At 40.8% G+C, this 17,684-nt stretch overlaps 2 protein-coding genes across 2 annotated transcripts; one reads left to right on the forward strand and one right to left on the reverse strand.

The window, feature by feature from the left end:
• Positions 1-3,730: 3,730 nt before the first annotated feature.
• On the reverse strand, positions 3,731-6,563 carry slc39a1 (solute carrier family 39 member 1). Its single transcript, XM_068739609.1, has 4 exons — positions 6,449-6,563; positions 5,009-5,139; positions 4,271-4,585; positions 3,731-4,084 (listed from the first exon to the last, which is right to left on the reverse strand). The coding sequence occupies exons 1-4, from the start codon at positions 6,561-6,563 to the stop codon at positions 3,731-3,733; spliced, it is 915 nt and encodes a 304-aa protein (XP_068595710.1).
• A 2,532-nt stretch (positions 6,564-9,095) lies between these two features.
• Positions 9,096-13,288, forward strand: tmem208 (transmembrane protein 208). The gene is made up of 6 exons (XM_068739790.1): positions 9,096-9,272; positions 10,294-10,389; positions 10,903-10,962; positions 11,067-11,203; positions 11,980-12,064; positions 12,196-13,288. Exons 1-6 carry the CDS (start codon positions 9,267-9,269, stop codon positions 12,331-12,333), a joined length of 522 nt encoding a protein of 173 aa, XP_068595891.1. The 5' UTR covers positions 9,096-9,266; the 3' UTR covers positions 12,334-13,288.
• The last annotated feature ends 4,396 nt before the right edge of the window (positions 13,289-17,684 follow it).

Genomic DNA, 17,684 nt, shown 5'->3' on the forward strand with positions numbered 1-17,684 from the left:
CACTTGAAGTGGGATTACGACATGCAAGTGGATTACAATGAGGGACTAATCTACTTGAAGCAAACTGCGAGGAGGAGGAGGAGGAGAGGAGGAGAGGAGGAGGAGAGGGGTACCGGTCCACCTATCACTCAGGAGTCACAGTGGTCCGGGGGCCAAAACATGAAAAAATGAATGTTGATTAAAGAAAGAAAACTAACAGCACCTTAGTGATGATGTCATCATTACAGAAAACACAATGACTTAACTAAAACATAAAACAGTTCCATACTCCTGTCCTATGAGAGACCACCACTGAGAAGGACTCACACATTCTTTGTTTTGGAAACCAGATTATGGATGTAGATTATTTATCCATGACTGAACGACATCAAACACATCTTTTCTGGTAAAACTCATTGATTACTCTATTTGAAGATCAACGCACACCTCTTATTCACTCTGATCACATCGACTGGGGATGTGATCAGTGTCTATTCAACTTTTTATAGTACCGATAGTATATCTTCTCAGTCATCAAGGTTTATATCAAATGTGCAAATACATTAATCCTCATATCAGGGACTTCAAGGCTAACAAATGTCTTTACACTATCATAAAAACTGTCCAGAATGATCTTAATGGTTTTTTTTTTTTTTTTCCATCATCATCTGCTTCGTATCTGCGAGAGAATAGAGAGAGAGAGAGGGACATTTCTGAGCTGATTAGAAGAGAAGGTTAATGAACTGTAGGGTAACAGAGGAAGAGTCCACTCCAGTGGGCCTCTCCCCTCCACACACTGAGGCCTCTGTCATTAAGAACTGGCAAACTGACTGTATTCCACTGGCGTCCCTCTATCAGCACTTCTCATTAGTGGGTAGTCCTGAATGGCCTCCTTTTCCCTGGCAGAGAAACCCAGTATGTCCCATCAGACGGACCAGTGCTTTTGTTTCTGCGATTTATAACATTTATAACGTCTGTCCAGTGACAACCGCTTTCATTCATTCATTCATTCATTCATTCATTCATTCATTCATCTTCTACCGCTTTCCGGGTCACAAGAGTTGCTGGAGTCTCGCCCAGCTTGCTGAGAGGAGGGGTACAGCCCGAGTGTGTTGCCACACGGAGACAGACTACTGTTCACGCACACAAACACACACACTACGGACAATTTGGGGTAGCCGATTGACCGAAATAAACTGCATGTTTTTGGAGGTGGGAGGAACCAGGGAAGAAAACCCCACGCATGCAATGTACAGACGCCGCATAGATAGGATTGGAACCTGGTACCCTCTTGCTGTGAGGAGACAGCACTAACCACTGCACCACCTTACTTCCCTCAGGGAGAAACACCATGGTCAACTATATGTTGATTCATTGAACCATCATTCAATTTCACGATAGTGACTTAAATCATTGGTGACAAAGGTATCAAAGTGACAAATTGTGATAATTTTAAAAGAAAATTGCAATGAAAAAAGTAACGAGTATCAAAAGCTCTTCGGTGAATGTCATTAAAGTCAGTACTTCAGTACTTTGGATTACTTTGGTTAATCGTTCACTTAATTTTCCTGCATTTTCATTCATTCAAATTATATAATTACACCATTGTGGAACAAGCATAATCTGTAAAAGAGAAAATATGCAAGGCATCTTTTAAAAAGTACAATCCCTGAAGTGGTCTAATAGTAATCTTATCGTGCATCAGTGAGGTTCATTCATAAAAGTCGCTTCTTTCTCCCTCCTATCTCTGTAGTAAACTGTTCTGTAGCTGCCAATCACAGGAAGGACACTCCCGCCTAGTGGAAGCAGCAAAACCCTCCTCACACATTGTCACAGCAACAATAAAAACAACAACAACAACAAGAAAACGTTACCAACACTGATCCTCAGCAGGGGTAAAGAAATATTCAGTCAGCTCCCATGAGATTAAAAACAACTATATTTATCTTCACAATAATTTTATGATCATTTTTTATGTAGCTCACCTTCATGTAAAAAAAACTTGACTAATTTGAAGTAGTGTTATTTTAAGAAACTATTAATTTATAATTATATATTTAATCGTATAGGAGAATCACATAATACCTCACAGATGGCTAACAAATATTAACAAACAAACTTGTTTTGGACAAAATAAATACTCAAATCAAGTTCAAATGTGTAAATATTGTGATATAATTTTTTTTGTTGGTGTTTTAAAATAATGTTTGGATCTTTTCTAAAGTGTTTTATTTATTATGTATGTTGAATGTGACATAAAACAATAAACCCATGAACAGCACTGAACTGTAGACATTATTCTTCAATATTTTGCCCACACACAACCACAAGCTCCTCCTTTGTTGTCATGAGGAAATGACACCATCGCAGAGGAAAACAGGAAGTGTGCGCCAGACACCGAAGCCGGTACATCGGACCAGTCTCACTCTTCAATCAATTTTTTAAAATAACTGCATTTATGTAATATTTTATCCACTGGATCATTCTTGAAGGATTACTGAGCATAATTTGCCCGATGCTGCTTGAAGTCCCAAACCCAGCTCCCAAAAAAATCCTGAACACAATAAAACACAGTCTGAGGTGTCTGTTTATTCAATATGGATAGTCCTGCATAGCATAGCTTTAAGCTAATGATAAACTGAACATACTGTGTACGGCACGGCACTCGCTTGGTAAGATCGTATATTTGTGCTAGTAAAACACAATCAGTTACGAGGTTTGCACTTCTCTCAGTTCACAATAAATAAAAGGGAACCAAAAGCACTCTAGATAAACATTGATTTAATAACGGCATATTTTGTCAGTATGTATGACATACAGGATCGGTTTGGTTCAGTTACAGCAGATGCAGAAAACATCAGATCAACCTTGATCAGAACGGATGTCAATACAATTTAATAATAGACATTTATCTATTTACATTTGTTATGGAGGTTATCATTTGTTAGGAATGTGCAAAAAAAAATAAAACATCCCACATATTCTCACCATTTGCATTTTTGTGGTTCACAACTTCTTAAGGCAACAGTCAGTTTACAATTACACCAGTGTATTATTACGCAGCAGTGAAAACACCTTAAACCGGAGATGATATCTAAAAACATTGGACTAAAATATCGGTGTTCAACAAATAAACCCAGTTAGTGGGAAACATTATGCATAAATTAAAAAGGCCAGCCACCCAGATGTGCCGGTTACAGAGAGCGTGCCATACGGAACACTGGACGTAAAATGTCATTAAATAGCTCAAATGTAAACTTGAAAGATTTTGAGGGGGATAAAATGAATGCATAAAATGATTAAGATGCAACCTTTTGTTTCACAGTGCTTTTCTCACTGGGGTCAAAGTTCACCAGTAGTCGTTCACAAATCTTATTGACCAGTGATAAACGGAACAGGCAAAGTGATTTGTCTTGCATTTTCCCAGTCCTCCCGTCAGTCATTAATTAAACAAACTCATCATTGTGCTCTCTCGCTTTACATCAAAAATAAATTTAAAAAGGCAATATTGTTGTTCTCCAGCATAAAATGTTTTTTAAAATATATGGAAAGCAATAAAACATCAATTTAGGCAAAACATTTCAACCTTTCACTCCAATCAAATCAGCATGCAGCAAGAAATCAGCTCTTCCTTTTCTAATAAAGACAATTTGCCTTTCTGTCCTAAAGTTATCCTTGAAAAAATGGGGGGGGGGGGGGGGGGGCTTGCGGTAGCTGGTACAAAGCAGGTCACCTCCTGCAAACGGAAGTCTCAGCCCAAAAACGTCAGACCTGCCATGATGCTAAAACCCAGCAGGATGAAGAAGACCTTGAGAAGCTGCTTCCCGGGAGAGTTGAGTTCGTGTGGGAGGATCTCTAGAAAGGTGATGTAGATAAATGTCCCCGCGGCGAGCCCCTCCAGGACGACCTGGATCAGCGCTCCGGCCGCTAACCGAGCCTCCGTCACGCCGATACCGATGCTAATGCCTATAGGCGACATCAAGGCGAACACCGTGATGTAAGCGAGCACCCAGAAAGGACCGACTGCGCTCTGGACCAGCTTCACCGACAGGCTGAACACGATGATGCTCTTGTGGACGAGGATAGCGATGCAAATTTCTAGTACCTGCAGGAAGGAAAAAAAAAAAGGTTAAAAGAGAAACAAGTCTGAAACAGACATTCATGACTGGCTCATTTATCCATTGACTTTTTCCTCACTGGACAGAAAACTTCTTCTGAGAGAACAACAGACTCTCTATACTTTGAGGAACTTACTGATATAAATTATAAGATTTGGGGGGAGTCCTCTTACCTTTGAGTCAGTGCTCTGCAGGCCAATGGCAAGACCCTCAAAGACTGAGTGGAGCGACAAGGAGAGGAAGAGCATGAAGGAACGAAAGGGAGAGTGGGCCTGGAAGTCAACGTGGACATGGTGACCCCCGTCCTCCGGATCACCGTCTGCTGCACGTCCGTGGGCGTGTCCGTGCCCGTTTCTGGTGCCTGGTAAAAGGGCTTCCGTCTCCCCTCCAAGCCGTCGAACCTCCTTACAGTTCAGAACAATCCTCTCCACTATGAGGACAGCAAAGAAGCCGGAAGCCATGATGAACTCTGGGAGGGGGAAATTGGACTGAGGGACAGATATAAAGACATTAACAGGCCGGTTCTGATCCGGTGGAGCGCTGGAACACTTCAAACAGAATACAGGAAAAGCACATTTAGCTCGACCCTCATTCATCACAGACGGCATATCTAAACCGCCCTGACAATACTTGGTTTATATCATTTATTATTATTTGTCTGTTTTGAAGATGAGCCAATCATCTCATCTCCAGCCGCCTATATCTACGGGCGAGAGGCGGGCCACGCCCTGGATAAGACGCCAGCTCATCGCAGGGCAAGACAAATTTATTTCTCGCATTTGTTTTGTGTACCATCGTCAATTTGGAACAAATTACAAAAGAGCACCAATAAATAAAATAGCAGAATATGAACCTTAAAACATGTACTGTACGTGAACACGTTTGTCAGATCAGTCCATGCTCGTACGCACCTCAAATTTCTGCGCCTCGAGCTCAGCATTGATGTCCGACAGATAATCTGGAATGATGTCAAGCAGACAAGCAGCCAGGAACACGCCGCCAGCAAAACAGCTGATCAGACTCAGAACTGTCCGGTGGGTTTCTACAAACGCAAGGATAAAACACGAGTTTACATGCAAGGCAAATTACATCAGGCAAACACAGCAAGCTTTAATAAAAAAAGGTTAATCAAGATCATTTCTTAATTACATGTCGGCGTTCAATTGAACTAAAAGCAAAACAAATCATTGATCCTTCCACTCCACAGTAGGACAGAGGAGGGTGGAGGAAGGGCTGGACAGGGATCGATTTTAGTTGCGTGTTTTGACTTTATTTACTTTCCTTCTTTCTTAGCCAATCATCTGACTTGAACTAACGCAAACTGAAAGTGTCCCCTGGTTTGATGATTTAACATTTTAAGCACGTCTGTGTTAGGCTCTCCGTCGTCCAGGCCGAGGTACATTTCAAATAGCTTATAGAAATCATGCACGTTTATACCCCCCCCCCCCCCCCGGTTTATTCCATCAGTGGCTTCAGAGTGAAACAGGCCAGGTATTCTAACTTTATCAAACAGATTAGCCCATAAATGATCGATGACATTGTCTCAGTCACGGGACTCCAAATGAAATCATTCCTAATTCCTCCAAAGGCAGAATAACTGAAGCTTCATGTGACAAATTATCGCATCATAATCACAGTTTTGCTTTCACTTCCTGCAACTCAACCCAAAGGCCCACTACCCGAGCAGTTTCCTTCTCCTTGCATAGACAGGATTAAACGTGGAGATGGTTTATAGATGGAAGGGCTGGGGCTTCAGGCATCATCCCTGTCAGCTGACTGCCATGAAAGGAGGCGATGATTAAACGTAGTACACACTGACCCGAGATTGATTTATCCGTGGATTGTTTCAGGTGATCACTGATTAAAGAGCCACGTTTTATCAGTGAACTCCATTAATGACTTCAGCTTCTAGAACTGTTAATAAAATCAAACAAATTGATCTATTGTTCAAGCATTTGATTAGATGGGTCACGCATAAATTATTAAATCTATCAAGTGTAAAGATCTTTACTCAATTATACAATGCTTCTATATACATTGTTAAAGACACAATCAATCATGTGATCAACCTCGTGGAATAGACTCTGTTCTTTGAGGATCAGAATTCCCCTTGTTAAAGTCTGCAGAGTTTTTTGATTCATTTCATTCTGTCTCATCAATAAAGCTGACATCTTTCTGGAATAAAAGGAAGAAGCTGTCCAGGAATCAAACGATGCTGCACGAATGCTGCACATTAATCAATGAATTTAAAATTTACGCAAAAAACTGCTGAAAACGTTTTTTTTTTACTGCAGACATCACAAGTTCCCAGAAGATAACGGTAATAGTTTATAATAATAATGTGTACCAACCTGTTCCGTTTGTGTCCCTGAACCATCTGACCCGAGCAGGAATGAAGCCGAAAAGCAGAGTTAAGAACAGCAGCCCGAACAGAGCGCCGATCTTCACCTGGAGCAGGTAGTCCATTTTGGGTCAGGGCCGGTCAGTCCAACAATAAGCTTTACTTCCCAACCGGACACATTTAACTAGCTGGGAAGCAAGCAGGACGCAGAGACTCGACCCAGCGCTGGTTGTATATTTGGTACGGTGGTCGAGATGGTCAAAGAAAGAAACGCGAAAGGAAAAAGGCCCGCCCCCTATCGTCACCAACCTAAAACAACACATTTAATCTAAAAACACGGTTTCTGTCATTGTTTATCTGATTCTGATCTACTTTCTTCCATAACATTATAATTTAACTTTTTTTAAATTCTAAATACTGATGCGCTAATATTATACTCAGATTTCTTAATTGTATTTTGGTACAGAAGAGGATATTTGCCTTGTTATAAAAGAAATAGAATTAAACTTTAGATTTTAATAATTTAATAATGGAAATCCATGCCATACCTATATTCTCTTATAGTTCTTGGTAATGTTCTTCTACCACCAGTTACAACATTCACTTTGAGTGTTTGATAATTCAGTACAGCGCTCTACTGCTAGCTCTGTGTATTCTTTGTTCCAGGCTCACACAGACTGTATTTTACCTGTGATCGGAATGATGATGATGAGTTTTATTTTGGTTGTCAGATTAGGACAAAAAAAACAATTTAAACAAGACAAAATATATATTACAACCAAAAAAAGAATAGGCAGAAGCAATGCTTATTGTAGCCTATCATATAATACATACAATTATTAGATTGGTTTTACATATCAAATTATTATTTATGCACACTTTACATTTTCATTAATTATTTGACACTTGAGAATATAGGTTGTAAAATGAGACCAGTCACTATCCTGTTTTGTATTGGACTCACTCTCGGGGCTGTTGAACAAAATAATCTCTCAACTCTAACATATCCTCCTGGGACCCAGCCCACCAGTTAGCATGTCATCTGTGATGGACAAATGTCCACTACAGAGGACATGCTCAGAATCCAACTTGATGTGTTAAGATATTTAGTCAATCATATAATTAATCTATATATATTGTTAAGCAAAGGTAGGAATTTTTGCCTCAAGTGGAGGCTTTCAAGTATCTTGGGGTCTTGTTCACGCGTGAGGGAAGGTCGGGGACGGGGAAGTCTGGAAATCCATGACCCAGACCAGAATAAGTGGAAGAAGATGGATGGATGGATATTGTTAATACACAATTCATCATATTATGTGATGTTTGCTCAGATATGTGCTCACTCAAATCATTATATATATATACATCATAACTATGGTATGCTTTAAGGTTCACTCACTGTTAAACTAGTATAACAGAGTCAGCATACTGTCACATGAGTTCAATACTGAATGCCCTGTTCTTCATGCACTCAAGGTCTGAGTGATCAAATGTAAGTCTGGAATGTCAGAGTGTTCGTTCAAACCTGAGAGCAGAAACCAGCCAATAGATAGAAAAACAGGGTCAGGTCATTCTGCATTGTCTGCAGGAGGAGGATAGATTGAGGTAAAAAAAAAAGAGCCTCCCAGAAAGACTATAAGTTCTTAAAATAGTTCAGACTCTTGGTTCTTCGATGATTGGACTTCTTCTTGGTAAGGTCTCATTCAGAATACATTATTAATCCCAAAGGGAAAGCGATGCCATTGAATGAACTCTGCAGAGTTTATGACTTAATTCTGTCTGTTCAATAAATCTTGTGATTGTCTGAAATCTGACATCTTTGTCTTGTACCATTTCTGGAATAAACGAATACCCTGTCCGTGTATCTGAAGACTGGAGTGTTCTGCATGGTCTCCTAAACCCTGACGCATTGATGGCCCTGGATGCGATTACAGACTTGATTCGGATCCTCTGTGATAGAAGCTCAGTTATCTTTTTTTTGTTTACCATCACACGTAAATGAAAAACAGTTGTCTCAAAAAAAAAAAACATTTCTTCATGACTTGTTGCCACAAGATATCCATCAAAATATGTTTTTCAATTAATATTATTTGTTCGAGTCATACAATAGTTAATATAATTCTCAAATTACACTTCTGACTGTGAGTGTATTTTAAAAATTAAAAATAAATAAAAAATGAGCGGGTATATAATTGGCCAGCAGATGGTAGTCAGGCATTGAGATCAGTGAATGGAACGGCCACGCCTATCTGATGCCACACCCACCGACGTGAGCCCCGTTTCGCCATTAATAAGTGTTGGAGGGAATAAAGTAAACAGCAGCACATATGGAAAACTTTACCCACAAAAGTGTCCATATTGCACAAATTTCTGGGCCAAATTTTGCTTTGTTTTCGCCATATTAACGCTGATTAAAGTTGTTTTTATCGTCAGTTTGGCCCTCTTCTGTTTTTATTTGTACGCTAGCTCGTAAAATCACAAATAAAAAATGTTTTCAGCCTGACGCCGATTGGTTCACTTCACAATGTGACGTCTGTTGCAGTCCAACACTTAGCAATGTCGCCGCAGCAGCGCGCCTCCAGATCAGGTGACGCCATTCACGATTCAAGATTTACGAGAAAGCGCTTTTGATGACGTCATTTAAATGCGCCGGAAATGTACAGCACCAGAAACGTCAAACGCTGATGTGTTACAGCAAGGGACTTGTCCGGGTGCCGCTGCCGAGTTTCTGTTCTGATGCAGTAACGTCGTAAAGGACTCGAGCAGGAGTCACAGGTTGATGTCAAACAGGAAGCGGAAGGAGAAATCAGCAGCAGCGGCACAGAGAGCCGATGGCGGTGAGAGAATCAGACACACAACACAACACAACACCAACGCAATACAATCAGGGATGCACTAAAATGATGACTCGGTTTCTTCCACAACTTTAAACCATGAATTACAATTAAAAACACTTTATCACGTCCGGGACAGTAGCGGTAAATAGTCATATTAAAACTATTTTAGTTTGGCAATTAAACATTTTGCAAGTTTGGGAAAATTCTCTGAAAAATAAAATGTACTTTTATATTTTTGCTGTTCACTTTATTTACAATAGAGATATTTCCACTATACACTGATCTTAGTCCTCATTTGTGTGATAAGACATTATTCATCTGTTTGTGGGACACATTGGATTTGAAGGCTAAAGCTTTCATTTATTTGAGAATGTCATCAAAACATTTAAACTTGAAATGAAATTGTTGATCTCTCTGAATGAGCTCTGTCTTCATAGTTTAGGATGAACGTTAGCCACAGAATGCCTCACCACCACATAGGAACGCAGAAGTTCCAAAAAGTGGCAAAAATAGAGGGAAGAAAGTCTGGAGGCACTGACCAGCGATCGGAATGAATGGAGCGACATTAATGCAGTACACTGTCAAATACTTTAAAATGGCAAACGACTGTTTTCTATCTATCCCATGCTAACAATTATTTAGAGGTCAGGACTAGTAGTACAAATTCTTCATGTACTGTGAGTCGTATTTTGCATTAGAAAAATAAGATAATACAGATATATCTTAAAAATATCTACTTTTATTTCTCCTAATTCAAGAAACTATAATGCAAATAATTTTTAGAAGAAACATCAGTCATAAACTTTGCACTAAAAATTTAGAAGGGGGACAGTAAATAATTGTCATTTATTGTTGGTGAAAATAAATATTAAGACGAATGTCAGACATGGAGATGACAGGGAGCAGAATGCTTGTGCTAACTAGCATCATAAAGACACCTTTTTAATCTGTTCACTGATTGTTGATCAGGTGAAAGACGGGAGACTTTGCTGAAACTGATCTCTGTGTTTTCCCCCAATAGCCCAAAGGAAAAGTTGGCACAAAGGGAAAGAAGCAGATTTATGAGGAGAACGCGGCAACACTGAAGTTCTACACCAGAGTCATCCTGGGAGCTAACGTAAGAGCTAACGTGATGCTGTTGTTGTTTCTGTTCAGCGGGGTGGATGCTCCGTGAATCTGGTGTTTGTGTTTACTAACCTCAGTCAAACTAGACAAATAATCTTTTCTAGATTTAATCATTACCTATCATGATACCCCCCCCCCCCCACACACACACACACACACACACACTTTAGTCAGTCTGCCGTGGCTCGACTGTCCCGTTTTACTGCAGGAAAATTCTGAAAATGGCCGTTCCATGAAGATCCGTTTTTGCTTGTCTGCTTCTGGCGGTTCATCCAGTGAATCCGAACGAAGCCCACTTCAGTCGTACTCTCTGGTTTCCGTGATCTATTTGTATAGATTCAATGTTTAGAAACTTAATTGATGGATCGTGTTGCAACTAACATCTGTTATGTAGAAGAATCAAGTGATTTTTTTAATATGAATATTAAATAAACATGTAATAACATAATTGCAAGACATTTTTCTGTAGGAGGAAATTTAAATCATCACTGCTCTTGCTCCACAGGCGATATATGCTGCTGTAAATGTTCTAATCTTCTATAGTTCATCTACGATTTGGACATGGGTGAGTGTGTTTAACATTATTTAACCTGCCGATATCCCCATATTTGATGCAATGTCATCTCTGCCCAGGCCTTTCTTGTCCTGATCCTTGTATTCTTCCTTTAGCTGATGCTCCTCTTTGCGCTCGCGGTGTACGTGGGGAGTTACCGCTCCATGTCGGCCATGGCTAAGGCAGCGTTTGCCGAGGACGGAAGTCTCCTGGACGGAGGGATAGATTTAAACATGGAACAAGGCCTGGCTGAGTAAGGATGGAAGGATTTAGATATTAAGAAAAAAGAGTGGGAAAAGGCCTTAATTTAAACGAGAGCGACGTGAAACAAGCTGGAAATACTCTTTAATGCCCAATTTTTGCTCAGGCAGATTACTGGACGAGTGTAAAGGAGCTCACACCAGAGCCCTGGGTTCACCTGTCAGGCAGCATGCAGTCAGTCCTAACCCTCTAATGATGGAGTATATTGTGGCCACAAAGCTTCACCGCATTAGTCAGAGCTGAAAATATGTCTCCTTAATTAAAGAGAAACAATCTGCGTCCTGTATTTTAATCCTGTGGTCGTTGTGTATTAATTGTATTTGTTGTCAGATACACCAATGGAGTCACTGCTATAGCAAAGAAACTAAATGATTCGGCCTATTTCTTTTAGTTTTATTTTTTTTGCTTAAACTAAAAGTACATAAATACAGTAAATAGTCAGTAGAAGAATCCTTGAATGCATTCTCTTTCCCATCCTTTGAAGCTTCCAGCCTTGCTGAAGAGCGCCGTGCAGCCGTGCACTTTGAAACATTTAGATCTTCAGCCATCGTTTATAGTCTGGGGTGGTGTGGTGGCGCAGTGGGTAGCATTGTAGCCTCATAGCAAGAAGGTGCTTGGTTTGATTCCACCTGGGGTCTTTATGTTCTCCCCGTGTCTGCGCGGGTTCTCTCTCTCTCTCTCTCTCTCTCTCTCCGGACAATTACGGATTGTCTTGTCTAAAATAAAATGAATGAATGAATTTATTGTCTTGTGGGTTTCTGGTTTTAGGCACCTGAAGGATGTCATCTTGCTCACGGCCATTGTGCAAGTTCTCAGCGCCATTTCCTCCTACTTCTGGTATCTTTGGCTGCTGGTGAGAAATGTTCTGTTCCCATTTCCCCCTGATAAATTGGATTTAGCTTCTATTTTTCTGACTGATTCCCCGTGTCTTTTTTTTTTGTCTTCCTCACGTCTCACTGTTTCTTGGGGTTTTCTCTGCGCCAGGCTCCGGCCCGCGCTCTGCACCTACTGTGGGTGAACTTTCTGGGACCCTGGTTTATGGCAGAGAGCCCGGCGGCACCAGAGGAAGTGAATGAGAAGAAGCAAAGAAGACAGGAGCGCAGACAGATGAAGAGATTCTGATGCTGGAGCAGTATTTTTATATAGAATCTAATATACAGATGGCAAGGAACGCATAAGTTATTTAGGGAGAAATTTTGTCATAAAAAATCGGATGCTGTGGAATCCTTTGTTTTCTTCATGCTTTCTCCTATAATCAAATGTGTTCAAAAATTGGGATATTTCCTATTTAGAGATTGATCCAGATTTAATTTCTCATGGACATATTGAAATGTTTTGTTTTGCACAATCTCATCATAAATATTCACCCTGTGATGCGTTCACAGAACAAGTAAAAAAAATACTTTTGTTCAACTTAATTTTTTGTTTAATTTATCCGTAAGTCTTTCATACTGAGCCGAGGTATGTTTGTAAGCAAATTTTTTAATAGAAAATGTTGCTTATTTTGCAATAAAACTTCCTGCAGTGTCTGAAAATCAAGTTTTATTTTCGCTTTTGTTAATTGCATGAAATAAATTATTTGCATTTGTGCCATTTAACATGAGAAACTTTGGGTTTCATCTAATGTCCAGCTCTGCTTGAAATATTTTGTGACACATTGTTAGAGATCGTGATGTAATATGCGTCAAAAGTAGGTGCTCATCTAAGTTACAGTTCTGTTGTACTGTAAAGGCTGTGCAGCTCACATGAAGAGTCTTTATTTCCTGCAGAGTCACTGGAACTAGTAACAAAACATGCCTTTGAAGGACATCGTTTGATTTTCCGTAGCTCAATAGATTTTTATATGTTTCTACATATTGACGTGTTGGTCATCGTCTGAAACAACCGTTAGCGTTTTTGCTGGTGTTCTAGCCGTCCACCGATCCCAAATAAATATCTCACAGAGATTTGAGCAGGTTAACAGATTGATCAGGTGGAATACAATTCATAAATGTTATAAAATTGTAATTGTATTCAGAACTCTTATTATTAAATACATGTATAATACGCTGCATAGAATTGTGTATGCTTAAAAAATAAAGGGAATATATCATTATATCTTAAACCAATATTGATCTTCATTCAAAGTCAGTTTATTGAGGGCTTGCTTCAAATTCACACTTGAAAATGAAAACCGGTACTGAGCTCTGTCAGATGCGTCCCGTAGATAATCCACTGGATTGGGGTCAATTCAGCAGCCACGGCCTTCATCATTCAGGAAGCGCCGCATGGACCCAATGCACCAGCGTAAGGTCTGACAATCCTCTGAGGATTTCATGCCTGTAACTAACAGGGGTCTGACCATTTGGCCAGAAACATGCACACCAGTATATTACTGGATGCCATTTTGCGTGCTTCTGGCAGTGCTCCTCCTTTTTCCTCCTTGCGTAAAGGAGCAGATTCTGGTCCTGTTGAATCTGTTGAATTAGAAAAACCATTAAGGAGAGAATGTTTGTGACCACCGGATGTCAAGCCGTTCCAACTATTGGGGGGTTGTCTTGCTTTTCCTCTGCATTGTACCGGTTTTCACTTTCATTTACACAAAAGCAGGCGAAAGGTGAATTCCTAAATGGGTGATTGATATATCATAAGCTTTTAATTTAGAAAACAGGAGGTTAATTAGAGTGAATTATTAAAAACACGAACAACAAACTGCCAAATCTAGAGATTTGTTGTTTCCAGAACTCAGAAACAAGATTTAATTTAATTAAGCCACAAATATTTAATGTGCTTGGCTTTTCCAGTTCGACATCTGAATGTATTTCATCCACCCTCGAGATTTGGGTGCGACAGCCTCCTGGAGAAGGAGCCAGATTCAGGGTTCAAGAAGGTGTGGACAAATGTTAACAGACGGGAAAATCACCGTGAGGCTCCTGGTTGCAACCTTCAGATGTCGTCACGTCTTTTCTTTTTCTTTCCACCGGCCCCTGAAACTGCTCACAGAAGAGTTGGAATCCAACCAATCATACTTAAGATGGAAGTTTAACCTCCATGTCTGAAGGGATGACAGGCGCTCGATGCACCGCTACAGCCAACATTTGCATGTCCATCCTTCGTCCGCAAGGGGAAATATCTTATCAAGTCTCCTTAGTAATTTTACACCATCTATGCGGTGTTGATGTATGCTCAGTGACTCCAGGCTCCAGGCGGAGCGAGTGGGCCGACTGAACCCAGATCAGCTCCCAATATAATTACACATTTCCTATTATTGTTACATCCATGTTTACCCAACTTCAACAAGCCACAACTTGCAGGCTTTTCTGGTGCAAAGAGGAATCCCAGCGGCGGCGTGATTCTCTGCAGGATGAAACCAAATAACAAGGCTAAAGTTTGCTATAATCACACATATAGGAAACAAAGCAGCTCATTTTTATTTATTTATTTTACCTAAATTTACACATTTCCAAAAACATCAATAGCCCCACAAGCTTTTTGAAAATGAGTGCTCTTGCTCTGCCTGTGTCCTGCCCTCCTCCGTTCCTGCCCTGTGGTCCTTCACTGGCTCTATTATAGGGTTATAAACAAAGTAACCAAAATTAGAGCAGCACAGCATCCAGTTGTCAGGGACAATCCCAGATGTGGGCTTTGAGGGGGACCATCCTGCAGTGTAATTTAGCACTGGGGGCGCTCGCACATTACCTCACCCCTTCAAAACTCACGCATGTACTTTATGATTTCTCCAGATATGTAAAATGGGGGATTTTAGAAGTTTATATCAGATCTACTCCTCATTGAAAACTGTAAAAATGTATGCAGAGCCTTGTGAACTGGCCATTTTCTTACCAAACGGGAATCATCACCACCCCTTACTTCAAGAGGCAGAATAGAGAATACCGCCTTAAATATCAAGCTGCACGCTCGTGCCTTTGGCCTTGGCCGCTGATTTAAGATGGAACGAGTATAGAAGCGAGTGAGGGAGAGAGGTTCTTGTTTACCATGGCATTAAAAAAAAAAAGGGTTCATCCCGACAAGATGAATTAAGGGAGTCGAAGCAGAATTCCATTGACCGGGACTTGCCTGCTATAACTTAGACCACACCAATCATGAGAGCAAAGCAACTTACAGTAGGAACAAAAACGAAAGAACCAGAAATAGAAACCCGGTGAAAGAATCAGTCGACGGGGAGCCCTTTGTCTCATTGGCTCCAGCAGAAGATGGCTGTCACATTTTAACGGCCTTTACACTCAGAGCTAGACAAAACAGGAAATTGGGGGGCATTTGGGCAACAGGCAAGGCTTTGACCCCTGAACTACAACCCTCCCTGTCTTTGAAGTCGAGAGGGAGCGAATCACAAGCCATCGCAGACGACGGAGAGCGTGTTCCCTTGAACGTTAAGCCTCCACTGTGTAAACAGAGTCGGGGCTGTGTGCGTGTTTGGGAGGGTGTAGTCCGTTCGTGTTTATAGCCTCTGATGTTCTGACCTTGTTTTGGCTCAACCGCCTAAACTGATCCAAACACGCCGCACGCTGAAGGAGTGGCTAATGTCGGGACCAGACACTTTGTGAATTCGTTTAATTTTGCATTTATGATTTAAAAAAGCAAGGCCATCAGCCTTTCAGTTGAGAGAGAGGGAGAGAGAGAGAGCTCCTCCAGACCGACTCTGTTTCTCGTCTTGCCCCCCCCCCCACCAGCCACTCATCTGCTCCTGTTTAACACCGACTGCAGACTGAAGACAGACGTCATTAAACTGCTGATGCAATCATTAAGTCGTGGAGGCTAATCTGTTAATGTTCCACAGCTTAGAGCAGATTCATGGAAGATTATTTGACTTTGATGACGCTCTTGTCCTTGCTTATAGGAGGACGCTTCAGTGTGAGTCCTGAGCATCTCAGGTTAGTCTCAGACGTCAGTCTCAGCTCATGTCTGTCAAATCCTCACCGGGAAGGTCACGAACCTGACGGCGTAAAAAAGATTTGTTGTGCGTGCGCGGGCTCTTTTACCGGCTAAAGGCAGACCACCGTCGCATAGTGAACTATTCTGTCAGCCTATTTTTTATTTAGAGTAATTTAACTACATGTATTTTACATGTGTGTGTTCATGTATCGGAGGTCATTCAAGGACAAACTAGCAACAGAACAGATTAATGATGAATGATCTGCTCTGAAGAGAGATTGATCCTAAATATTCATGGTGCACTGAGGGATGTGCTGCGTTCTCACACCAAGTCTAGGTTGAACACACTCAATCTACTGGATGAATCTACAACAACAACAACAACAACACCTTATTGTCAACAACAATCCTTTTACAGCATCTTCCACTCCAGTAGAATAAAAAGTACCATTAACTAAAGATAATTGAAGAAGTGTTTATTTTCTATTGTCTCATTTGTTTCGTTTTCATCAGTTTCAGCTTTCTGCCAATAAATTGCATACTTTTCTATTTGATGGTTTTTTGTTGTTATTGTTGTTTTTTTCTGAAAGCATCAGTGACATTTGAACTGATCTATCACAGCTCACATCCGTTCTCCCTCTGTTCCTGATTATTTTTAATAACAGGTCCATGAAAGACTGCGGCCAAGAGCGGCAGCGATGGCGCCGCTACCCGGAGAACGCCGGCTCAGTGAGGGGACAGCTTCCATCACACTGGATTCAACTTCCTCTTCCTTTGTTTTCATCCCATTTCCTTCCTTGTTTTTTTTTTTTTGAGATACCGTTCACCCCAAATGGAAGTCTCAACAAAACACAATACTGAGAAAGTAAACAAATGTACAAATATGGCGCCCCACGACCTTGGCCCTTTTACCAGACCCAGTTTGATTAGAATCCCAGAATGAGATTGTGGAGAATGTGAGCAGAACTACCCAGTGAGCTGTAATAGAGACTGAATGATTCCAGAACACACATGAGTGACTCTTTGACCATAAAGCCTGCCTTTATATTCTGGAATCATCTTGCTGTCATAGTTAGTCTGGCATTTGTTGGGAAAAATAAATAAAAAAATCACAGATTATTGTTTTCCTCAGGGACTTGGTAACTTTTAAAATGCATCCAATTAAAATCAGCGTACAATTTGATATTTGTCACATCTGCAGCATTATTAGCTGTTATCAAAAGTGTGTGGAAATCTAAAATTGTGTGTGGCTCACCTGACCTGGGATATTACTTGGACCCAGATCACACTTTCTGATGGTGATGCCGTTGTGTCATTTTATGCGCTCTTGAAGCAGGAATCCTGTAATCCCCACTGAGGTAATGCTAATGTCCTGATGTCCTGCCGGCTGTGGCTCGTGACATGTGCAGTAATTTCACGTTCTGCTCGTGAGCTCAGACACAACGAGGTCATCCGGGTTCTCTGTCGTTAGAACTACTGAACAAAAGCCAAACTTTTAGCGTGTGTGCGTGTCCGTATCGGTGCATATTTCACCAAAATATTCTGAAATGTCATTTGTTAACTTGGCTGATGTTGACATGAACTTGAATGAGGTTTTACAT

The sequence above is a fragment of the Brachionichthys hirsutus genome, chromosome 1 (genome assembly GCF_040956055.1).
Source record: "Brachionichthys hirsutus isolate HB-005 chromosome 1, CSIRO-AGI_Bhir_v1, whole genome shotgun sequence".
Taxonomy (NCBI): domain Eukaryota; kingdom Metazoa; phylum Chordata; class Actinopteri; order Lophiiformes; family Brachionichthyidae; genus Brachionichthys; species Brachionichthys hirsutus.